Genomic DNA, 22,359 nt, shown 5'->3' on the forward strand with positions numbered 1-22,359 from the left:
CTTATTTCACATTCCAACCCCTGTATTCGTACATAAGGGATCATCTTAGCCAAATACCATAAGCTCATTACTTGACTGAGCGAACATCATTCGAAGGGAATCAACTAATTTCAAGCACATACGAACATACCTCATTGCTGGAATTTTCACAAGTGTATAAACTGAAATTTTTACAGCAAGATTGCTCGTTCTCGAATCACGTACCTTCGGAATTTAACCGGATATAACGACTCGCTCAAATGCCTTCGGGACAAAGCCCGGTTATAGTAACTCGCACGAATGCCTTCGGGACTTAACCCGGGTTTAGTAACTCGCACAAATGCCTTCAGGACTTAACCCGGATTTATTAACTCGCACGAACGCCTTCGGATCTTAGTCCGGATATGGTCACTTAACACAAAGCCTTCGGGACTTAGCCCGGACATCATTCAAATAGCCAAGCACAATTATCAATAAATCATGACACATTCGTATTTCATTCTCATTAGCAAAATTCAAACACAAGTCACTTATCACATTTGCAATTTCGGCTCAATAGCCACACACAAAGAGCATGATCTAATCAAATCATAATCTAAGTTCCATTACTCGAGAACTTACCTCGGCCGTGGTCGAACGATTTCGACGGCTATTCGACTACTTTTTCCTTCCCTTTATTGGATTTAGCTCCTCTTTGCTCTTGAGCTTAATTTAACAAATAAATTGGTTTAATCATTTGAGCATCGAAAGGGGAATTCAAGGTACTTAGCCCACATATACATTAGACATTAGAGTCACATGTGCACGAAATCACAAATCGAATTCAACACATTAGTTAGTACTCTCCTTAGCCAAATTTTCCAAGCCAAGAATAGGCATCGATATGCTTGCCTCTAACCGAATGCATGCACACCAACTCTCCTCATGTGGCCGAATATGCATGTCCATGTTGAGGCCAATTATACACTTAATACCACACAAAAAACAGCATACATTTTACTAACTAACGCATTACATATTGTAGCTCAATACACATCTCTCATTCACTTCATAACCGAAACATCAGCACAAGCAAATATACACCTTGAAATAGTATATATGTCATACCAATACATCATGTGCAAACATATATTCATGTAGGTGCAAGGGCCGAATCTCAAGTTGCTTATATCCAAATATAAACACATATCCAAAGCTCAAATCTTACCTACCATGCAACATGCGTGAATCATACTTATGGATATACCATGGCCGAATACACCACAACACCATACCGTTTCAATTTGGTCATGGTTAAACAAAGAACTTAGTATCTCATTCAAAAATGCTAAAAGAAAATCTAAGAGTCCTCAATCCCCATCACATGTATCATTATCAAGCTTGATATTTAGCATGCAATGGCATTAACACCACATCCACTTTGGCGAATATCATTCCATGACATAGCAAAGATTTGAACCATGGGCTAATAAAACATCAAGCTAGCAACTAAAACATGCATGAATCCCATGGCACAACCTCAAACATACCTTAATCTTGACACAAGTATGGCCAAACTTCCTCCTAATCCCCTCCAAACCAAGCATGAAGCAGAACCCTTCCTTCTTCCTTAGAATTTCAGCTCAAAGAAAATGAAAAAAGATGAACAACAATTTTTTCTTCTCTTTCCTCGACTCACGGCAATGGGGAGGGGAGAGCCTTCACACACAATTTTTTTTTATTACCCATGCATCTTATTTTATTTCTCCTTACATAATGCACTTACAAAACATGTTTCATGACATGTCTTGCCCATATTTCCTTGTCATGGCCGGCCACTAGCTATTGGGGGGGGGAATTTGACATGCAAGTCCATTGTTTTGCATGCATGCTTTAATTAGTCATCACACATTTCCCCATCATACTTTCAAAGTTTTCTACTAGGTCCTTTCTAGTGAAATTCACATTTATAACTCTAAATTAAAACATCAAAAATGTCACACATGAGTTAACACATATTATAGGCAATAAAATAAATATTAAATTATTTTTATGCCTCGGTTTTGTGGTCCCGAAACCACATTCCGACTAGGGTCATTTTAAGGCTGTCACATGCAATTTATTCAATTTAGTCCCTAATTTCCAATTGGACACCTTATGCAAAGAATTTCTTCATGAAACTTTAAAACATGCATATTCTCATATTCTATGTCTCATAATAATCATAAAATAAATATTTTGATATTAGATTTGTGGTCCCGAAACCACTATTCCGACTAGGCTCTATTTTGGGATGTTACATATATCACACTATCCATTGGCTAAATCGATAGATTTTGGTGCTTCTAAGTTTTGGTTATAATGGCATGTATAAGTATTTTGTTTGATGATGTAGCCATTTGTTTTGCCTTATGTTTTTTGGCATTTTGGATGATGAAGTGGTATTAAGTTGGCATATATATATTTGGCTTTGTAATGGTTCTTATATTTATATATGTATGTGGCATGGTTGTTATGTTTGTATATGTATGTGGCCTTAAGATGGTTGATTTTATAGTCCTTATGTTGCTTAGATGATGGAAGTTGAATATGGTGATTTTGGTATGAAAAATGTAGTTGGCACATATGGCTTATGACGCTAAATGTTAAATGATAAATTAGGTACTTGTGAGTGTGATTTTGATGTGTGAACAAAGTGGTAAGTTTTGGTTAAATTGTGCATATGGTTATACATGTTTAAATGTTGTGATTAAGGTACCTTTGGGCATATTGGTTGAATGCTTATATACCTTATTTGAATAGCTTGATTATGCATGTTTTTAGTGCAATTTGAAGGCTTGTTCATAGGTGGAAAATTGGTTGTAGATATGTGCATGTTTTGGGTGAGAAAAATGGCTTAAAAATGACCTATTTTCGTCCACACAGCCATGCAACACGGCCGTGTGTCCCTTGTAACTTTCAAAGGGTTGCAAGTCAGACTATTACAAGGTCAAGCACACGGTCTAACACACGAGCGTGTGAGGTTATTTCGAAGGGTACATTGCCTGGCACACGGGGGTGTGCCTTGGCCGTGTGACCCAAGTTAGTGAGTTACATGGGTATAAACACGAGTTGAGACACGGCCGTGTGTCCCTACTTTGAATGTCCACACGGCCTGAGACACAGGTGTCTCTCTTTGTCGTGTGACTCCTGCAGTTAGAAAATTTTCATTTGTTTCTGAAAAATTCTATAAGTTTCTGATTTAGTCCCGACTTATTTCTAATGTGTTTTTAGAGCCTCGAGGGCTCATATAAGGGACAATATGTATATTATTGATTGGTTTTGCTATGATTAATGATATGAATTAAAATGATTAAAATTTTTTTTATTGTTTTGAAATGAAAACTCTGGTAATACTCCGTAGCCCTATTCCGGCGACAGATATGGGTTAGGGGTATGACACACCAAAAGTAGGAATTGTAATGGTTGAAATTAGGACAAATAATTTCAAAAGAAATTAATTAGGATAAGTCTAAGTATACATTAACAAAATATTTATTTGTTAGGTAAATTATGTTAGTCATCACCCAATTATGGTTTTTTTTTTCTTTTTGGATTATTTAACTATGAAAAGTTACAAATGGTCACCCAACTATTAGTAAATTCATTTTTCATCACTCAACTATTCAATTTTGTCCTTTTTGGTCATCCAACTATATTAGATTTTTTAGTGTTTCCATTTTTACGTTAGTCAATTGGTTATCAAAAAAGACAATTGAATAACTAGATGATTATTTTGTAACTTTTTATAGTTGGGTAACAAAAAAATCATAATTAAATAACCCTACTGTAATTTACCCTTATTTGTTTAACCTCAATTTGATGCAAATATGGTTATTGAATTGGGAATAACTTACAACATATTCAAATTTACCACATATTCAAATTTTAAATACATGAAATTATTACTATATACTCATCCATAGAGAAATTATTTTATGAACCCTTCCAACCATATTATTCACGGTCCCTTCTCAATTATTTAATTACATTTCAATAATTTTTTCATGTCATTAACATATGATTTTGATAATTTTTTTACCCTGGACCCGAAACCTAAAGCCTTAAATTTAGAATCCCGAACCCTAAACCCAAAATATAGAACCCAAACCACAAACCCGTAACCCTGGACTCTTGAACTTGAATCTTGAACCATGAATCCTAAACTTGTAACTCGTAACCTCAAACCTTTAAGCCTTAAACTCGAACCTTAAACCTTAAATTCTTAAACCCTAAACCTTGAACCTTCAATCTTAAACCTTAAACCTTAAACCTTAAACCTAAAACCTTAAATTCTAAACCAAACCTTAAACCTCAGGGTTCGAGGTTTGGGGTTTGGGGTTTAATGTTTATGGTTCAAGGTTCGAGGTTCTGAGTTGAGGGTAAAATAATTATCAAAATTATGTGTTAATGACATGGAAAAAATTGCACAAAATTTATTAAATTTTCTTTTAAAATTAGTTGCACAAAATGAAAATATTAACTTATGGAAAAATGATTAAAATTTGTAAAAGAAGAAAAGACATTTGTTTATAATTTAAATAAGTAATTATTTCAAGTAATTTAATTAAAGTTAAATTAAGTTGGAGAAGATATTGGATATATATGAGTGTATAATAATACTTTGTTATCTTTAAAATTTAATGACGTGACACTATTTTATTGGTGCCTAAAAACTATACTTTTAGGATAATTATAATATAATTTATTCCTAAAAATTTTGTTTAAATTCATCTTTATTTGTAAATAGATAATTTCCACTTATTTAAATCAGTTTGTACCACTTTTTTTATTTCTAAAGAGAATGTTTTATTCAATTTAATATCTTCTTTTATTAAATTTTAAAAATATAAATATCTTTTTAAGGATACATTTCTTATTCATAGTATAATATAATAAATATAATTGGTATATCTATATTATTTAATAAAACTCTTTCTTGATCTTGATTTATATGGAGCAATGGCACCATTCTTTACTCTTAATATTGTAATAAAAAAAATTTGTGGCCAACATCTATTCCTTAATGGGTCTACAAAATGCAAAAAATTATTTACTAGGTTCACTTTAGTAGATACATTGAGAAAAAAAACTCGATCGAGTTAGTGTCATAAGTCAATTGGGCATTAACTCCGTTAGAAAAATTACAAAAATAATCTTCCGTATTTAATCTAAGTTATATTATTTAAGGGTACTTTAATCTTTTTAATTAAAAAAACAATAAAACTATGCAAAGTGCGGATTTGAACCTATGCCAATTAAATTGGTAAAATTTTAAATTTACTATTCAATCAAAATTTTATTTTAACATATTTTATCCATTTTATTTTAATATGTACAATTTATTACCTTTATCGATTGTATATCTATATTACTATTAATAAACCCCTAATTGAGTTGGTGTCATTAGTCAACCAAGCCCCAACTCGATTAGATAAATTACAAAAATAACCTTCCATATTTAAAATAAGTTATATTTTTGAGGTATTTTAATCTTTTAATTAAAAACAATAAAAATATACTAATGGTCGAATTTGAACTCACACAAATTGAATTGGTAAAATATTAAATTTATCTCTCAATATGTTCATTTTAATATGTTTTATATATTTTGATTTTAATATGAACAACTTCTTACCTTCTTCGATTGTATATATTAATAATGTTGTTGATTGAGTTTTTAAAAAAAAATATTGTTGATTGAGTTGGTGTCACAAATTAACTTAACACCAACTCAAGATTGATGATAACAAATGATAAACAATTGTACTCAAATTTAGTATTCTTAATTTGATGTATTTCTAAATTTAATTTTAACTTTAATCACAATTTAATTTAATTTTTATTAATTTCAAACCATATGTTTCATTATTTATTACATGTTATTTTCAAGCATACATTTATGCTTAATAAATATAATGTATCATATAATTAAAATAAAATTTTAAATTTTTTACTTTATTTGATTAAATTTAGTTGTCTTTTTTTTTTCTTCTGAAATTTAAATCAATAACCCCACACCATGGTCCTAAATCATAAGTAGCAAATAGTGAAGTGGCAATGCATAGGCACCAGCAGTGAAGTTATCTAATAAAGGAACTCTAGATCAACTTCGAAATCCCACCCTCTCTTTTGTTCTGGTATAAGCCCCCACCCCACCATTCCTCTTCTGTATTCCTCACTTCATTCCCACCCTTACTAAGTTCAGTTCTCAGTCACCGTCTTTTTCCACCATGAAACCACCACCACTCTTCCTCTTCCTCCTTCACCTCCTCTTGCTTCTTTTCATCCCCACAAATGCCACCAAACTAACCGCACTCTCTCCTACTCCCTCCCCAACTCCACCCACCACTTCTAAGTCTTCCACCTCTGCTCTAGACCCCCAACAAATACGAGCACTCCAATCCCTCCACATCCCCACCACCAGAGACCCTTGCATTCAACCCTCCCCTCACAACGCCACCATCTGTGACAACTCCAAGCCCTTCCGCCACCTTATTTCCCTCGACCTCTTCAACTGCTCCTCCGACCTTTCCCTGTCCTTCACAGCTCTTAAGTCCCTCTCTTCCCTCCATTCCCTCTCTTTCACCAACTGCCGCGCCTCCCCCATCCGCTTCCCTTCCCATCTCTCTCTTTCTTTGACTTCCTTCTCATGCATTCACTCTCTCCGCCGCCTTACTGGGGTCTGGCTCTCTCGTTTCGTTAACGTTACTGATCTTACAGTTTCCTACACTTCAATTAACACTCACGGCCTTTATGTAATCCTTGGAAACATGCATAAGCTGAAGACTATCACCATTTCTCATGCTAATCTTACCGGGTCTCTTCCAAGGCACCTTCATCTGAATCTCACCCATATTGATTTATCCAACAACAAGCTCATAGGAAAGATACCAACTTCCCTTACGCTTCTTGAAGACCTTGAATTCTTGAATCTTTCTTCAAATGGGCTAAATGGGGTGATTCCCACCGAGTTTGGTGACTTGATATCCTTGAAAAATGTATCTTTGGCTTCCAATTCGTTTTCCGGGCCAATCCCAGATTCCTTGTCAGCTATCCCAGGCTTGGTCCATGTTGATCTGAGTAATAACCAGTTAAATGGAACTGTTCCAAGGTTTTTCTCAGAGTTGAAAGAGCTAAAAGTCTTGAATCTTGAGAACAATAAGCTTCATGGGGTTTTACCTTTCAATGCTAGTTTCATAAAGAGATTGGATGTTCTCAAGGTTGGTGGGAATGGCAATTTGTGTTACAATCATTCTGTTTTGTCATCAAAAATAAAACTCGGGATTGCTCCTTGTGATAAGCATGGGATGCCGATGTTACCGCCGCCTTCTAAGGAGTCGTCTTCGGGAGACAGTGAGAGTGAATCTTCAGATTATGATTATGATGATGATGGCGCTGAGGGTGCAAATGAGAAGAAGGGTCATCATCACGGACCAAATAAGGTTGTGCTTGGTGTTGCAATTGGCCTTTCTTCAATAGTCTTCCTTATTGTGTTCTTTGTTCTTCTTTCAAAATGGTGTCGTTGAGACAAGAAAAATATTATTGGTTAGATTTTTAGAGTACGGGAAATTGTTGATTAGAAGGAAAAAAGTTAACATTTGATACACTTGATTTTCGAGGAGAAAATAACAGCAAAAGGTAGAATTTTGAGGAAATACCCCCCTCCCTTGAACCTTATCTTTCTTGTTTTTGAAGAAGGAATCATTGAACTTGTGTCATATTTTTTTACTCTTTTCTTTTTTTGTCATTGAATGGTTAAAAGAGCAGTGGTTTCCATTTTTGGTTGTACGAAGCGTGAGCAAAGCAAAGTAATTAATGCATTCTTCTTCTTGATGTTCATGCATTTTTACAATTTTATCCGTAATTCACTGTGCTTTACTTTCTTGTTCTTTCCTTCATATGGTGCTTACGGGGAATGCAATATAGCGATGTGTTGGTAAAAATGTTACAAGGTTGTATATTAAGAGGGAATTTATATTTTGTTTATTTTACTTAAAAATGAGTAAATTAAATTTTGTATAGTAGATCAAATAATAAATTTGTCCTTTTTTTTTAATTTTCATCTATTTGTATTGTTAAAAATTGACGGGGTTTATAAAATAATCAAACAATAATATGTGGCATGTCACGTGTACTTTATACTAACATTTAGAAACCTTTTTAATAATAAAAAATGGTGGCAATTTACTCTCTAATTGAACGTAAAAGAATTAATTTATTTTTTTAGTATAAGAGCTAAAATATAATTCAACTTTTATCGGTAAAAAAACACAATCAAACTAGATTAATCTAACATAATCAAATAATTTGTTGCTCTATCAATCTCAACAACTACTACTAGCTATTTTAGAACCTTTTCAAACACTTACATAGCCGAGTTCCTCCCTGAAGCCAATTTGACTAGTCTATCTGCAACTTGATTTCTCTCTTTAGGAACATACTCGATCTTCCATTACTCCATGATTTGTAAAATCATATGGATTTTTCTAACCAAGTGATTAAACCTAAAAGAGTGGTATAGAGAACTCCCACATAGGACAATCATATTAAAGAACACAAATTGGTTTTCATCCACTCAAAGAGATTACCCAAAAACACTTGTTTAGGATATTGGTAGGTACAATGTTTAGCCACACTTCTTTAGCCGCTGGACAGTCCTAAGAATATGGATTAAGTCTTCATCCCCATGTGGACACAAAGTAATTCGACATTTAATACAAAATCATTTACAATACTTTTAACTAATGTTGGCAAACCTGCTTACAATTATGTTGCTCCGACTTGAAAACAAGTTTTCGCATGGACACATCCCTTAAATATGTCTAAAACTTTAGAAAATTTTAATTATATTTATATTAAACACATACAAACTTCTTTGATATTATGAAGTTGGGGCCAAGTGGGTGGTGGTGGTGGATGAACTTATGGATGTTAAATTAGTGGGGGTAAAAATGATGATTCATTATGAGTGATCCTACTGATTTTATGGACCCTGCAATAATAGTTTGATGGTTGGATCACAGTTGCTATTTAGTAGTGTTTAGGGTTGATGATGTCTTAAAACTTTTGAGGTTGTTCCATTCCAATATCTACTATTATCATCTTTCTTGTGATATTGGAGAAATGCAAATGTAGAAAACTGTTGAAGGAAGGCAAATGATGTCATTTTGTTTGATCCAACAATCATTAAAGAAAACAAATGATCACATCATGTTGATCAAGAAACTAAGTGATGCTCATAATTAAGGCCATCCCTTTTTCTTTAAAAAGTAAAAAAAAAAATGAAAATAATGTTTATTCAACCTGCATGAGAAGGAGACCAAGTGAAACAATACTTTACTTCCACTGTAATCAGCCTTTTTAAAAAAAAAAAAAAATTCTTTCTGGATCACCAAAATCAAATAGCAAAGGGTATCGTAAAAGACACATGTGAAGTCCACATCGTAAAACCACCGTCCCTGCTGACGCAGCCTTTTTCCAATGAATAAATGGGCATTTTCTCATTGGATTGCATTTCTGTTTATGTTTAAGTGACTACTATTTTATGATTTTTAGACAAAATAACTATTTATGTTAAACTTTAACCCAGATGCCGAAGCTCTATTTAACCTTACAAACCAAAATTCTAAAATGAGCTATTTAAAATCAGCTTCCTAAATATTACACGAAATTCAGTGTTTTTAAAAGAAATCTGTATTATCATGTTATAAGTCATTTTTGTAAGAGATTTAGTAATTTAGTTAGATTTTCAGTAACTTATATAGTAATAAATTTAGTAATTTACTTAAAACTTTAGAATGTTGATGGAGCCTTGTAGGTGAATTAAACGATAGACATAAAAAGTTGTTTATACAATTCAGGATTTTTTTTTTACGTCTGTGGAGCCTAGTAGGTGAAGTAATTGAACTAGTATTTTCATCTCAAACAGCTCTATTCAATTCCTCAACAACCACAACGGTTGGAAATCAATTAGAGGGTACCAACTTCCAAATGTCCTACAACAACAAGTGAGATTACAATAGATCAAGTGCTTCAAGATACATAAAAAATCCATTACCAATCACTTTGTGCTTCAATTCTTTATCATCTTATTGGAAACACTTGTGAGCATTTTGTAACATCCCGAAATAGGGCCTAATCGGAATAGCAGTTTCAGGACCACAAATCCGACATCAAATATTTATTTTATGATTATTATGAGGTTTAGAGTATGAGAATATCCATGTGTTAAAATTTCATGAAGAAATTTTTTGAGTAAGGTGTCCAATTGGAAATTAGGGACTAAATTGAAAAAATTGCAAAACTTGGATTCTAGAAGCAATTTGAATGAAATTTCTTTAGATTATAAATTAGAAGGTCTTGGAGAGAAATTTTCCCAATTTCTAAGTTTTTGGACAAAAATGGGCTTGCATGGATGAAATTTTAAAGAAAGGACTTAAGGGCATTTTGGTCATTTGGCATTTTAATGAAATAAAATGAGAAAAATGAACCAAAAACCAGCTCATTCTTCTTCTCCATGCTGCCGAAATTTCAAAGGTCTCCATAGGTAGGGTCTCCAAGCTCAATAGTAAGTGCTCCCGAACCCCGTTTTTAATGTTCTTTGTATTTTTGAAATCCCGATAGCTTACTCTCTCCATTTCTACCCATATTTCATGCTAGGGTTCGTGTTTAAAAATTTAACCATGTATGATTTACTTGTATTTTGATGGATTATGGAGGAATATGAAAGTTGGATGTGTGTTAAACATTTTTTCTTAGGTGATTTTCATGAAAAACCCTTAAAGGGACCTTTTTGCAAAAGTTGTAAAATGTGTGGCAGAAATGTGAAAATAATGGAAAATGTGAGCTACCATAAAAGGGAAAAGTGTTCGGCTAGGCTTGGGTAAGGTAGAAATTGCATGTGTTTCATTATACGAGCCTAGGGACTAAATCGTAAAAATGTGAAAGGTTAGGGGCAAAACGGTCATTTGGACCGAGGGTGGAATTTAGACTTGAAAAGCATAATTTGGAGTGTTAATGATTTAATTTTATTATTATAGACCCCGAGGAATAAATTTCGGAGGTCGATCGAGGAAAATGAAAGGTTTTAGAATAACCGAAGCACAACATCGAAACGAATACCAGGTAAGTTTGGATAACTTAAAGTAAACTCCTAACCTGTCTAATTATATGATTTGTGAATGAATGATGATTTCATTTATTAATGGCATAAAAACTTATGAAATGCATTCTTGATATTGATATGATGGAAAAAAAAATTGTCTCAGTTGAGGTTAAAAAGGGAATTCGATGGATAAACCATTAATGACATGTGAATTGATGTGTTGCAGTAAGGATTTAGCCCAGACAAGTAACCCATTGATCTCAATTATGAAAAGGATCTAGCCCAGATGGGTGTTTCTTTGGATGATGGAGCCTCCCAAAGAATATATGTGCATTATGGATTTAACCCGGACGGGTAATCCGATTAGGGTCTGAATTTAGCCTGGACTGGTAATTCAGATCCGAGCTCAATAGAGGTGTTTGTCGCTATAAGGGATATAGCCTGGACTGGTAATCCCGACATCACCTCATGAGTTCACTATACGGGGGATTTAGCCTGCACTGGTAATCCCGCTGTAAGATGTGAGGTTCACGGGAGTGCATACCTGAAATGATCATTTGTACGAATTGACGGTTAGTGGATATTCCATCGAGATTTCATAGAAACTCAACGAGATTAATATGAGATATATGTAAAAAATGAGATGTTGAATGATGAGCTCATCTAAGATAAATTACATGGTGCTTTGTTATGTAACTAACTCATTGATTGAGTGTATGTGATAGGGAAGCCATTTCATGCTTATTGATTTTATTACCCAATTTGGTTGTATGCTAATTACTTGGTAAGTTTACTTTCTAGTTATTCGAGCTTACAAAGCATGTAAATGCTTACCCCTCTCTTTTCCCTGTCTTACAGAGCTCGAGGACTCGTAAAGATTAGAAGACGGTTGGAGAGTCAACACACTATCAACTAGTCCAACTTTGGTATAAAAACATTTCTATTTTGTTCAATGGCATGTATAAGGCTTTTGAGTATTTTGTTATATGTGTCATTTGAATTGCCAAATGAAGGCATGTAAAGATGTACCTATATTTTTATATATGGCCATGGGAATTGGCTTATTTTGAAGTAAGCTATGACCTACAAAGCTATGCATGTTTATATTCATATGTGTTGGTTTGTTTATAATTGGCAATGAGTCTCAAGAATGAGCCAATCTTGAATGTGTTTAAGAGACATGGAATTCCCTTAAATACAAGATGGGAAATAATCTAGCATGTGTGAAACCAATGATATGAGGTTTCCATGCAATAAGTTTTGCCAAGAACATTTATAAGAGTATAATCATGTTTTACTTTGCATTTGACAATCATTAAGTATAAGTGATGAAAAGGGTGACAAAAGGCTTGGAAATAGCCTATTAGGGTCCACACGGTTGGACACATGGGCGTGTGTCTAGGCCGTGTGTGACACACGGCTCACCTCCTAGGTGTGTGTTATGGCCGTGCATCCCCTGTACCTAAAATTTTAAGTCAGTGTTGTACACGGGCAGGCCACACGGGCGTGTGTCCCTAATTGTATGATAAGGTTAAAGTCAGTGTTACACACGGGCCGAGGGCACGGACGTGTCCCAAGCCACACGGGCGTGAGACACTTCAAAGTAAGGGAAACTTTCAAAAAGGCCCAAAGTTTATCCAATGTTCTCGGTTTTATCCCGAACTGCCCCTAGGTATGTTTTAGGCCTCGAAGGCCTGTGTAAGGTACGAGATGTACATGTTTGAAAAGTTTTAAATACTGGGCAAAATTCAGTGACCCGATTTAGTATGTTTGTAAGTATGAAACCCCAGTAACGCTTCGAACCTTATCCCGGCATCATATACGGGCGAGGGGTGTTACACATTCATTGTATTTTTCTATCAGCTCAAGTATTTTCTATGTATTTGTGCTTAATTGACAAACATTCTAATCTTGTGAGGATTATTTCTTTATTTGCTTATTTGTTTCTCTTTGAAAGATTTGTGTCTTAAGATTTGGGTAGAAATATTAAAATAGTTATAACGTTAAACCTTGTCCTCAAAGGTTGATCAAATTAGTATATTTGAGAAGATATTTAGTCGTAGAAAGCTAAGGTAGTGGAGTAGGCAATCAGGACCGAACCACTATAAATCATTGTGTTCAAATTTTCTATCATTTCTTTCAAGCTTCCACAAAATTTTTAATAGGCCAATTCATCCCTCTCTTGGCTATTTCTAGTGATCAATCGAGCTAACAATTCTTCAAAGGTATTCAAGGGATTCAATTGCTTGATCCGAACCAATCCAATCTTCAAAAATAATTTCTTTAAATGGATTGGTCTTCAAAGTTGGGCTTGCATACATCCAAAATATTAGTACAATTCAAAGTCCAAAGATTTTGTTTCAATAAATTAGCAACTCCATAATGTCAATTAATAGGTTGTCGCAGAGACGATAAAAGTTTCCACATCACTACAACAAATCTATTAATTAGTGACAAATTTTCTATGTGACGCTCAAAATAACATTACAAAATTTACTAAGAAGTGACGAGGATAAATAATCATCACGTTTACTAATTGATATTACACCTTATATGACACTTACAAAAGACGTCATAAATTTATGTCACTAAATGTTTGCGGCCAAAATTTGCAAAAATTGGTGAGAAATGTTTTTTTTTGACGTTTTGGTCAAATTGGTGACGTTTAATAGTTGTCACCAATGCAAATTCTAGTGACATTATTTTTTTATATTTAAGAAAATTTTATTTTTATGCCATTATTATTAGTAGCCTTTATTTGTCACAATATGATTTTAATTTTGCCAAAAAAATAAGTTTAACATGACAAAGATAGTGTGTAGAAAATAACTTGCAAACCTTTTATTTAAAACCCTAATAACAAATAAATATAAAAACTTTTGAAAATGTTCAAACAAAAACACTAAACAAAGAAATTATTTAGAAATTTGTTAAAAGCAATGCATGGATGCATGAATAAATATAAAATTTTCAAAATATTTATTTTATAAATAAAAGAGTATTATATTCAAATACAAATTTAACAATTAATTATCACAATTCTAAACATCACGGATTTAACATTTGATTTGACTATTAAAAATCAGTCTCCGATGAATCGCTAAGTTGTCATAGTCAATTTTCAATTAAAATTAAAAATTAGCTTGACAAAATTTGAAAAAAAAAATACAAACATTTTAATTTGAAAAAACACAAGAGTTTAAGCTGAAGTGAGGGTCCCCATCAATCTGTTTCGGGTAAGTATGATCATTGACCTAGAAATTAATTTTTAGAAAGAGATTGTAAGATGCTTTTAAAAGGTAATTTTAAAGGTCACCTTGAAGTCAATAGAAAAATTAGCTTCAAAAATCAATTACACGTAATAATGGTTGTACCCCTCCTCGATACCCAAAAATGATACCTTGTTAATTATGAAATTTAATAGTGAAAACCTGACATTTAATTATAATTCCTTAATATAACAATTTTATTTTCTAAGTAAATTTAATTTTCAAAGTAAACTAATTTTCGATATTTTTGGTGTCTACAAAATATAAAACAATATTATTTTTATAAGTTAGAAAAACTTATGGATTCACTTGATTTAAAAACATTCCATTGTTAATAATAACCAATGAAATCTTATCCAACAAACATTAATCAAATTAATTCGAAAATGTTACTTTATATTAAAAATCTAACCAACATTATCTTATAAATACACATGTAAGATGATAAATATGATGATATGATCAATAATACAAGGCTGAATATGTTAATGCATGCGAATCGCATTAACATGACATAAATTATAGTATTTTTACATAATTTTAAAACTAATGGTATAAGTTCACATATGCATATAAAACATATGATCTATAAATATATTAAAATTAAAAAAACTGAATTTAATATTACAAATGGTGAATGCTAAACACAATTGCAACAGCAGTCACCAATCACAAAAAAATAAAATAATAATAATAATAATAATGGTACTATGGTAGACATTAATGGTGATAATATTAATGGCAATAGTATTAATAACAAAAGCAAAATGAAATGAAAGCAATGAAGTTAAAGCAAGAAAATAATACCCATAGCCCGGAAATCGCTTTGATTAGAAACTACAAGATTAACCTTCTAAAGTTATCATTAGACAATATTTTATTTTAAAAGTAATAAATGGAAACGTAGTGCTATTTTTTATTGGTATTTCTCTCATTCCCAATGGAAATCTTGCCTGACGGTGACGAAAATAATCTTCTGATTGAGGACTGGAATACTAAAAAGGTTAGGTTCAAGGAAGTGGAGTTAGACTTGAATAATGAGATGGCCGTGGATCCATCCACTCCGGAACCGATGACTTGGAGGGATAAAGTTGTAGGGAAAAGTTCTTCGAAGTCGATAAGAGAAGAGGAGATTGAATTTTAGGAGGGTGATTTCACGAAATCTACGGTTAATGGAATACTAGCAATAAACTTCTCTGATCGGTTAAAGCAAATTCTAATAGGGGATATGGCCTTGACAGTGGTGGTGAAACTGTTAGGTACGAATTTGGCTTACACTACACTTCATAATAAGATTTTTAGCCTTTGGAAGCCTACTCATTCATTTCAACTTATAGATGTTGAAAACGACTATTTTCTGGAACATATCTCTTTTTTCAAAGTCAATGCGATTTAGTTAGTACATCTGTCTGCACATGGGTTAAGAAAATTTTTAACAGAGAAAGCATTGATCCAGAGTTGAATAACACTTTAATTGTCTTTATTCCTAAAGTTCAGAACCCTGAGAGCTTCTCACAATTCCAGCCTATTAGCTTATGCTCGGTCCTCTACAAGTTAGTTATGAAGATGGTAGTTAATAGATTCAAGGTGATCTTTCCAAGAATTATTGGCAAAAAAAAAACATGTTTTATTGTAGACAGAAAAACCACATATAATATTACCATCGCATAGGAGGTGATTCACTCCATGAAGAGGAAGATGAAAAATAGGAAATGGTTGGCAGTCAAAATTTATCTTAAGAAGGCTTATGATTGAGTTTGATGGGACTTCATTAATGCCTCCCTCCAAGTTGCAGGAATTCCTGATTTACTTTGGAATGTTATTATGTCTTCCATTACCTCTTCCACTTTGAAGATTTTATGGAATGGAACTCCAGTTGTAACACCCCTATCCCGTATCTGTCGCCGGAATAGAGTTACAGAGCATTACCGGAATATACAGAACAAATACAAACATTTCATATAATTTATCGTTATATCAGAATCTATTCATAATCAATCATATAGTCCCTTTTATGAGCACTTGAAGACCAAAATAAATATTAGAAACAAGTTGGGACTAAACCAGGTACTTAGAGAATTTTTTGCGAAATTCCAAAATTTTTCCAAGGTGCAGGGGACACACGCCCATGTGGTTAGGCTATGTGGCTCACACGGCCATGTGATACGCCGTGTCCTAAGCCGTGTGGGCATTCGAAATAGGGCACATGGCCGTGTTCTAGCCCGTGTCCATGCCCGTGTAACTCTCTGACTTGAGCCACACGGCCAAGTCACAAGCCCGTGTGCTAGGCCGTCTGTAACACCATAACTCGTATCCGTCGCCGGAATAAGGTTACGAAGCATTACCAGACAAGATAACATTTACCAAACATTCAATATCGCATATCATTCATTCACATACACAAAGTCCCTTAAATAGCTTTACGAGGCCTTAAAGCATGCTTAAGAGTGGTTCGGGACTAAATCGATCACAGATAAAAATTTTCAAATAATTAGAAATATTTCATGAAATCATAGGTCACACACCCGTGTGAACAGACCGCGTGCCTCACACGACCACCAAACACGCCTGTGGCGCAGGCCGTGTGAAAATAGGGCATACATACTGACTTGTACCACACGTTTGAGGACACGCCCGTGTGTCAGGCGGTGTGAAAACTAAGGAGGTTACTGACTTATGTCACATGGTCAGTCACAAGCTCGTGTGTAAGTCCATGTGGCACACACGGCCAGTAGACACACCCGTGTATCTAGGCCATGTCAAACCTATAGGGTATACTGACTTAATTCGTGGTTTACCTCAGGAGACACACAGCCATATAACATGATTCTGTGTTGCACACGGCTGAGACACATGCCCGTGTCTCTGCCCGTGTGGACAAAAATAGGCCATTTGCAAAGCCAATTTGCCACCCTATCCTCATGAGCACTTAACAACCAATACACCATTTCAATATATCATTAATCAACCAAAAACATACCAATTCATACTCATATCATGCCATCAATTCACAACCATTTCAAACATTCAATTCCATATTCAAAACATACCTAATCGTTATACCAAAACCATTACAATTTACAATTCCTCAAACATTAATAACTAACCAAATCACATCCATTTAACTATATCCACAACTATGGAAAACATACCAAAACAGGCCAACATATAAAGGCATTATATGCATCATAAATATCACTTATGAAGCACATAACTTAAACCAACTTAAATGACTAAAAATATGCCAACATTTACTTCATTAGCAAGCCAAATCACATGGCTAACATCATAGCTCAAAACATAACAAAATGACACTAGCTTATACATGTCATATACTATATATACAAGCTTCAAAAGTACCAACAATTGATCAATAGAGTGAAGATGCTCTTGACGATCCCTAAGTCCAAGCTAGCTTTGACTATCTATAAAACATAGACAAGTAACACACAGTAAGCTTCATAGCTTAGTAAGTTCGTAGTTAAGCAATTCAATTCATCAAATAAATATAATTCAATCATATTCACATTACCAAAACAACATCTCATTAACACAAACCTTCTTATCATGTCTAAAAACATGATTTATTAACATCTCATTGATCTTCCTCAATGTAATGCTCAAATAGGTTTCGTACGTTCCTGTACCACCTCGTACTAACCTCTTTCTCAAACAAATTGTTTTTTATTCGTTGAACCATTAGAGATATAAACCAGACACTCACGAATCACAATCGATAAGTACCTATACCATGGCCCGTAGCCAAATCACAGTAACTTATCCTGAAGTACCTATACCATGGGCCCATAGCTAAATCAAGGTAACTTCTCACAAAATACCTATACCATGGCCCATAGCCAAATCAAGGTATTGTTCGCACCTAAAGTGCTGATATCATGGCCTGACGCCAATGCATGAACTTAATGACATTACATTATCATCATAACTATGTTTAAGGTTTAACCGAGAAGTTTCGCTTGTCAATTCCATCGTCAAACACTTCCGTATATCCGTATTCACAATTTAAACATTATCCGCAATCTCATAAACACATTTTATGCAATATCAAAGCATATAGCATTCATTTATAATGAAATAAACACTTACGAACTTACCTCGATCGTAGTAACAATGAAACTAGTCGATTAATCGAGTTCTTTGTTCTTGCCTCAATTTAAGTCCGAGTTCCTCTTTTCTTGATCTATATGTATTCAAAATTAACCCATTTAATCACCTATTCATTCAATTTCATCCAAAAATATACATTTTGACATTTTTTCACTTTAGCCCTTAAACTTTCACATCTATTCAATTTAGTCCTTATTTTACAAATACACGAAATTCACAAAAAATCAATTTAACCCATGCTTGGACGAATTACCATAGTTCCCCTAGAAACCCACATTTTTAATTTATTTCACATTTCAACCCCTCTATTTACACTTTTTACAATTTAATCCTTAATATGTATTTTTACTCAAAATCACTTTACAGAATATGTATATTCAACACCAAGCTTTCATATTTCGTCATCAAACATCCAAAAACACATGAATTCATCAATGGCAACTTTCAAAATCATCAACACTTTCAAAAATTGAAGCATGGGCTAGTTAGAACACGAAGCAACGATCTAAAAAACGTAAAAATTATCAAAAACCGAGCGCAAAACATACCTCAATTAAGCTATGCAAGTGCCGAAATTTCAAATCCTATTTTTACCTTCTTCTTTGCTTTATTCGGCCATGAAAAGATGATAATGGAAGCATTTTGATTTTTGTTTTTACTTAATTATACATTAATAATCAAATTACCAATTTAGCCATAATTAAAACCATTTTAAAACATCAAATATAAGACCATTTATGTTCATTCCCACTATCAATGGTCTATTTACAACATAAGGACTTCACATTTAATAAGCCATAACAAATAGACACCTTTATCATATAGAATGCAACTTTTGCATTTTACGCGATTTAGTCATTTTTCTCAAATTGAGCTATTAAACTATAAAATTAGCTCACGAAATTTTCACACATATATATTCACATACTATAGACACCAAAAATAATATTAAAATAATTTTATGACCTCGAATTTGTGGTTCCAAAACCACTTTTCCAATTTAGATAAAATCGGGCTGTTACAACTCTCTCCTTTAGGGATTTTCGTCCCCGAAAATCTTACCAGTGAATAGGTTTGGATATTGTTTTCTCATAGCATCTTCGGGTTCTCATATAGCTTCTTCAACCCCGTGTCGATGCCATAATACTTTCACTAACGTTGTTCTTTTATTTCTCAGCTCTTTGATCTCACGAGCTAGAATTCGGATCAGTTCTTCACTATACGATAAACCTAGTTGAATCTCAACTTCTATTGGGGAAATAATATGTGAAGGATCAAATCTGTATCGTCGAAGCATCGATACATGAAACACATTATGAATCTTTTCTAAATCAGATGGCAATGCTAGCCGATAAACAACTAGTCCAATTCGTTCAATAATCTCGTACGGTCCGATGAATCGCGAACTCAATTTACCTTTACAACCAAATCGAAGTATTTTCTTCCACGGAGATACTTTCAAGAACACTTTATCATCAATCTGAAATTCAATATCTTTCCATTTTAAGTCTGCATGAGATTTATGTCGATCTGGCATTGCTTTTAAACTATCACGAATTACTTTCACTTTTTCTTTTGTCTTTTTGATCAGATCAACCCCGTAGATCTTATTCTTGCTAAGCTCAGTCCAAAACAACGGTGTTCTACACTTACGACCATATAGAGATTCATATGGTGCCATTTCAATAGTCGATTGAAAACTGTTGTTATATGCAAATTCAATCAACGACAAATACTTTTCCCAAGTACCTTCAAACTCAAGAATCCAACATCTCAACATATTCTCGAGTATCTGTATAACTCGCTTAGATTGACCATCTATTTGTGGGTGAAAAGCGGTACTAAAATGTAGTTTTATTCCTAGTGCATCTTGCAGTTTCTTCTAGAGTCTCGATGCGAATCTCGGATCTCTATCTGAAACAATATAAACAGGTACTCCGTGTAATCTCACAACCTCGGAGATATAGAACTCAACTAACTTTGCAAGGGAGTAGTCCATTCGTACCAAAATGAAATAAGATGATTTCGTCAGTCGATCAACAATAACCCAAATTGTATTTTTCTTACTCGGAGATAGGGGCAATCCCGACACAAAATCCATGGTTACTCTATCTCATTTCCACTCGAGAATCATAATCGGCTGTAATAAACCAGACGGTACCTGATCTTCAGCTTTAACTTGTTGACAAATCAAACATTTTGAAACAAATTCTGAAATATCATGTTTCATGCCATACCACCAATAAAACTGTTTCAAATCATTATACATTTTTGTGCTTCCTGGATGAACAGATAAGCAACTACTAAGTGCTTTGTTCAAAATCATCCGAATCAACTCTGAATTTCTTGGAACACATATTTGACCTCTGAATCTCAAACAATCATCTGAATCAACTTGAAATTTTAAACCAGGGTTCGAATCACACTGAGCTCGTTTTGCTAACATTTCATTATCAACTTTCTGAGCTTCACAAACCTGCTGTAAAAACAACGATCTCGCTTTCAACTTAGCTACAATCGATCTATCATCAGATAGAGCCAACTAATTATTCATTGCACGAAAAGTAAACAAATATTTCCAGCTTAATGCATCAGCAACAACATTTGCTTTTCCCGGATGATAGTCATCTTTTAGCAATTCTAGCCATCTCCACTGTCGCAAATTCAAATCTTTCTGAGTCATAAGATATTTCAAACTCTTGTGATCTGAATAAACATGACATTTCTCACCAAACAGATAATGACGCCAAATCTTCAATGCCAACACAATAGCTGCTAACTCTAAATCATGCGTCAGGTAATTCTTTTCATTCGGCTTCAACTATCTCGAGGCATAAGCTGTAACACCCCTAACCTATATCCGTCGCCGGAATAGGGTTATGAGGCATTACCTATCAATATACATTATTCTCATACATTTAAGTTTTCACAATCAAAGTCCATTCAAATCATTCACAATGTTCCTTATATAGGTCTACGAGACCTTAAAACATGCTTAAAAAGGGGTTTGGGACTAAACCGATAACAATTTCAAACTTTGAGAAACATGGAAAATTTTCATGTTTCCAAGGGTCACACGCCCGTGTGAACAGGCCGTGTGTAACGCCCCCATGCCCAAAACCGTCGACGGAGTCGAGCTTGAGGGGTTACCGAACATAATTTATCAAATTAAGAACTTCAAATCATTTGTTTCTACATTCACATCTTTCTAGCTACCCGCATCACAGTTACAAGAAAAATCATATCTAGAGTTACGAAACTCAAAATAAAGATCCGTAAATTTTCCCTAAATCTAGACTCATATATATATTTACTAATTTTTTTATATAATTTTTTGGTTGGGCTAATTAGTACAGTTTATTAGTTAAAGTCTCCCCTGTTTCAGGGTTCGACTGCTCTAACCTCTATGTATTACGAATTAGATATCTCTCTATACAGAATTTAAATGACTATGAGGTTTGTTTCTATTAAAACTAGACTAAATAAGGAATCTGTAAATATAAAGAAAAACTTATAATTAATTTTTTAAAATTTATTATGAATTTTTAAAGTCAGAACAGGGGATCCAGAAATCACTCTGGCCCTGTTTCACAAGGTTTCAAATATCTCATAAAATATAATTTATATACCTGTTTTGTTCAATCCACATGAAAATAGACTCATTAAGCTTAAATTTCATAACTTACTCATCATTTAGTTCCATTTATACTATTTTAGTGATTTTTCAAATTCATGTAATTGCTACTGACAATATTCATTTTTAAGGCAAGTTTCATCTTTCCATGAATTTTTATGAACTAGATAACCTATTAAACTTCCATAATATCAAACATGATCTAAATTAGCCATCACCTTGAC

The 22,359-nt window shown here is 33.7% G+C and overlaps 1 protein-coding gene across 1 annotated transcript; it reads left to right on the forward strand.

Moving 5' to 3' along the window:
• The first annotated feature begins 6,034 nt into the window (after nt 1-6,034).
• LOC108471114 (receptor-like protein 51) lies at nt 6,035-8,038 on the forward strand. The gene has a single exon (XM_017772704.2). It carries the CDS (start codon nt 6,231-6,233, stop codon nt 7,524-7,526), a length of 1,296 nt encoding a protein of 431 aa, XP_017628193.1. The 5' UTR covers nt 6,035-6,230; the 3' UTR covers nt 7,527-8,038.
• The last annotated feature ends 14,321 nt before the right edge of the window (nt 8,039-22,359 follow it).

Source organism: Gossypium arboreum, chromosome 6 (genome assembly GCF_025698485.1).
Source record: "Gossypium arboreum isolate Shixiya-1 chromosome 6, ASM2569848v2, whole genome shotgun sequence".
NCBI classification, from domain to species: Eukaryota; Viridiplantae; Streptophyta; class Magnoliopsida; order Malvales; family Malvaceae; genus Gossypium; species Gossypium arboreum.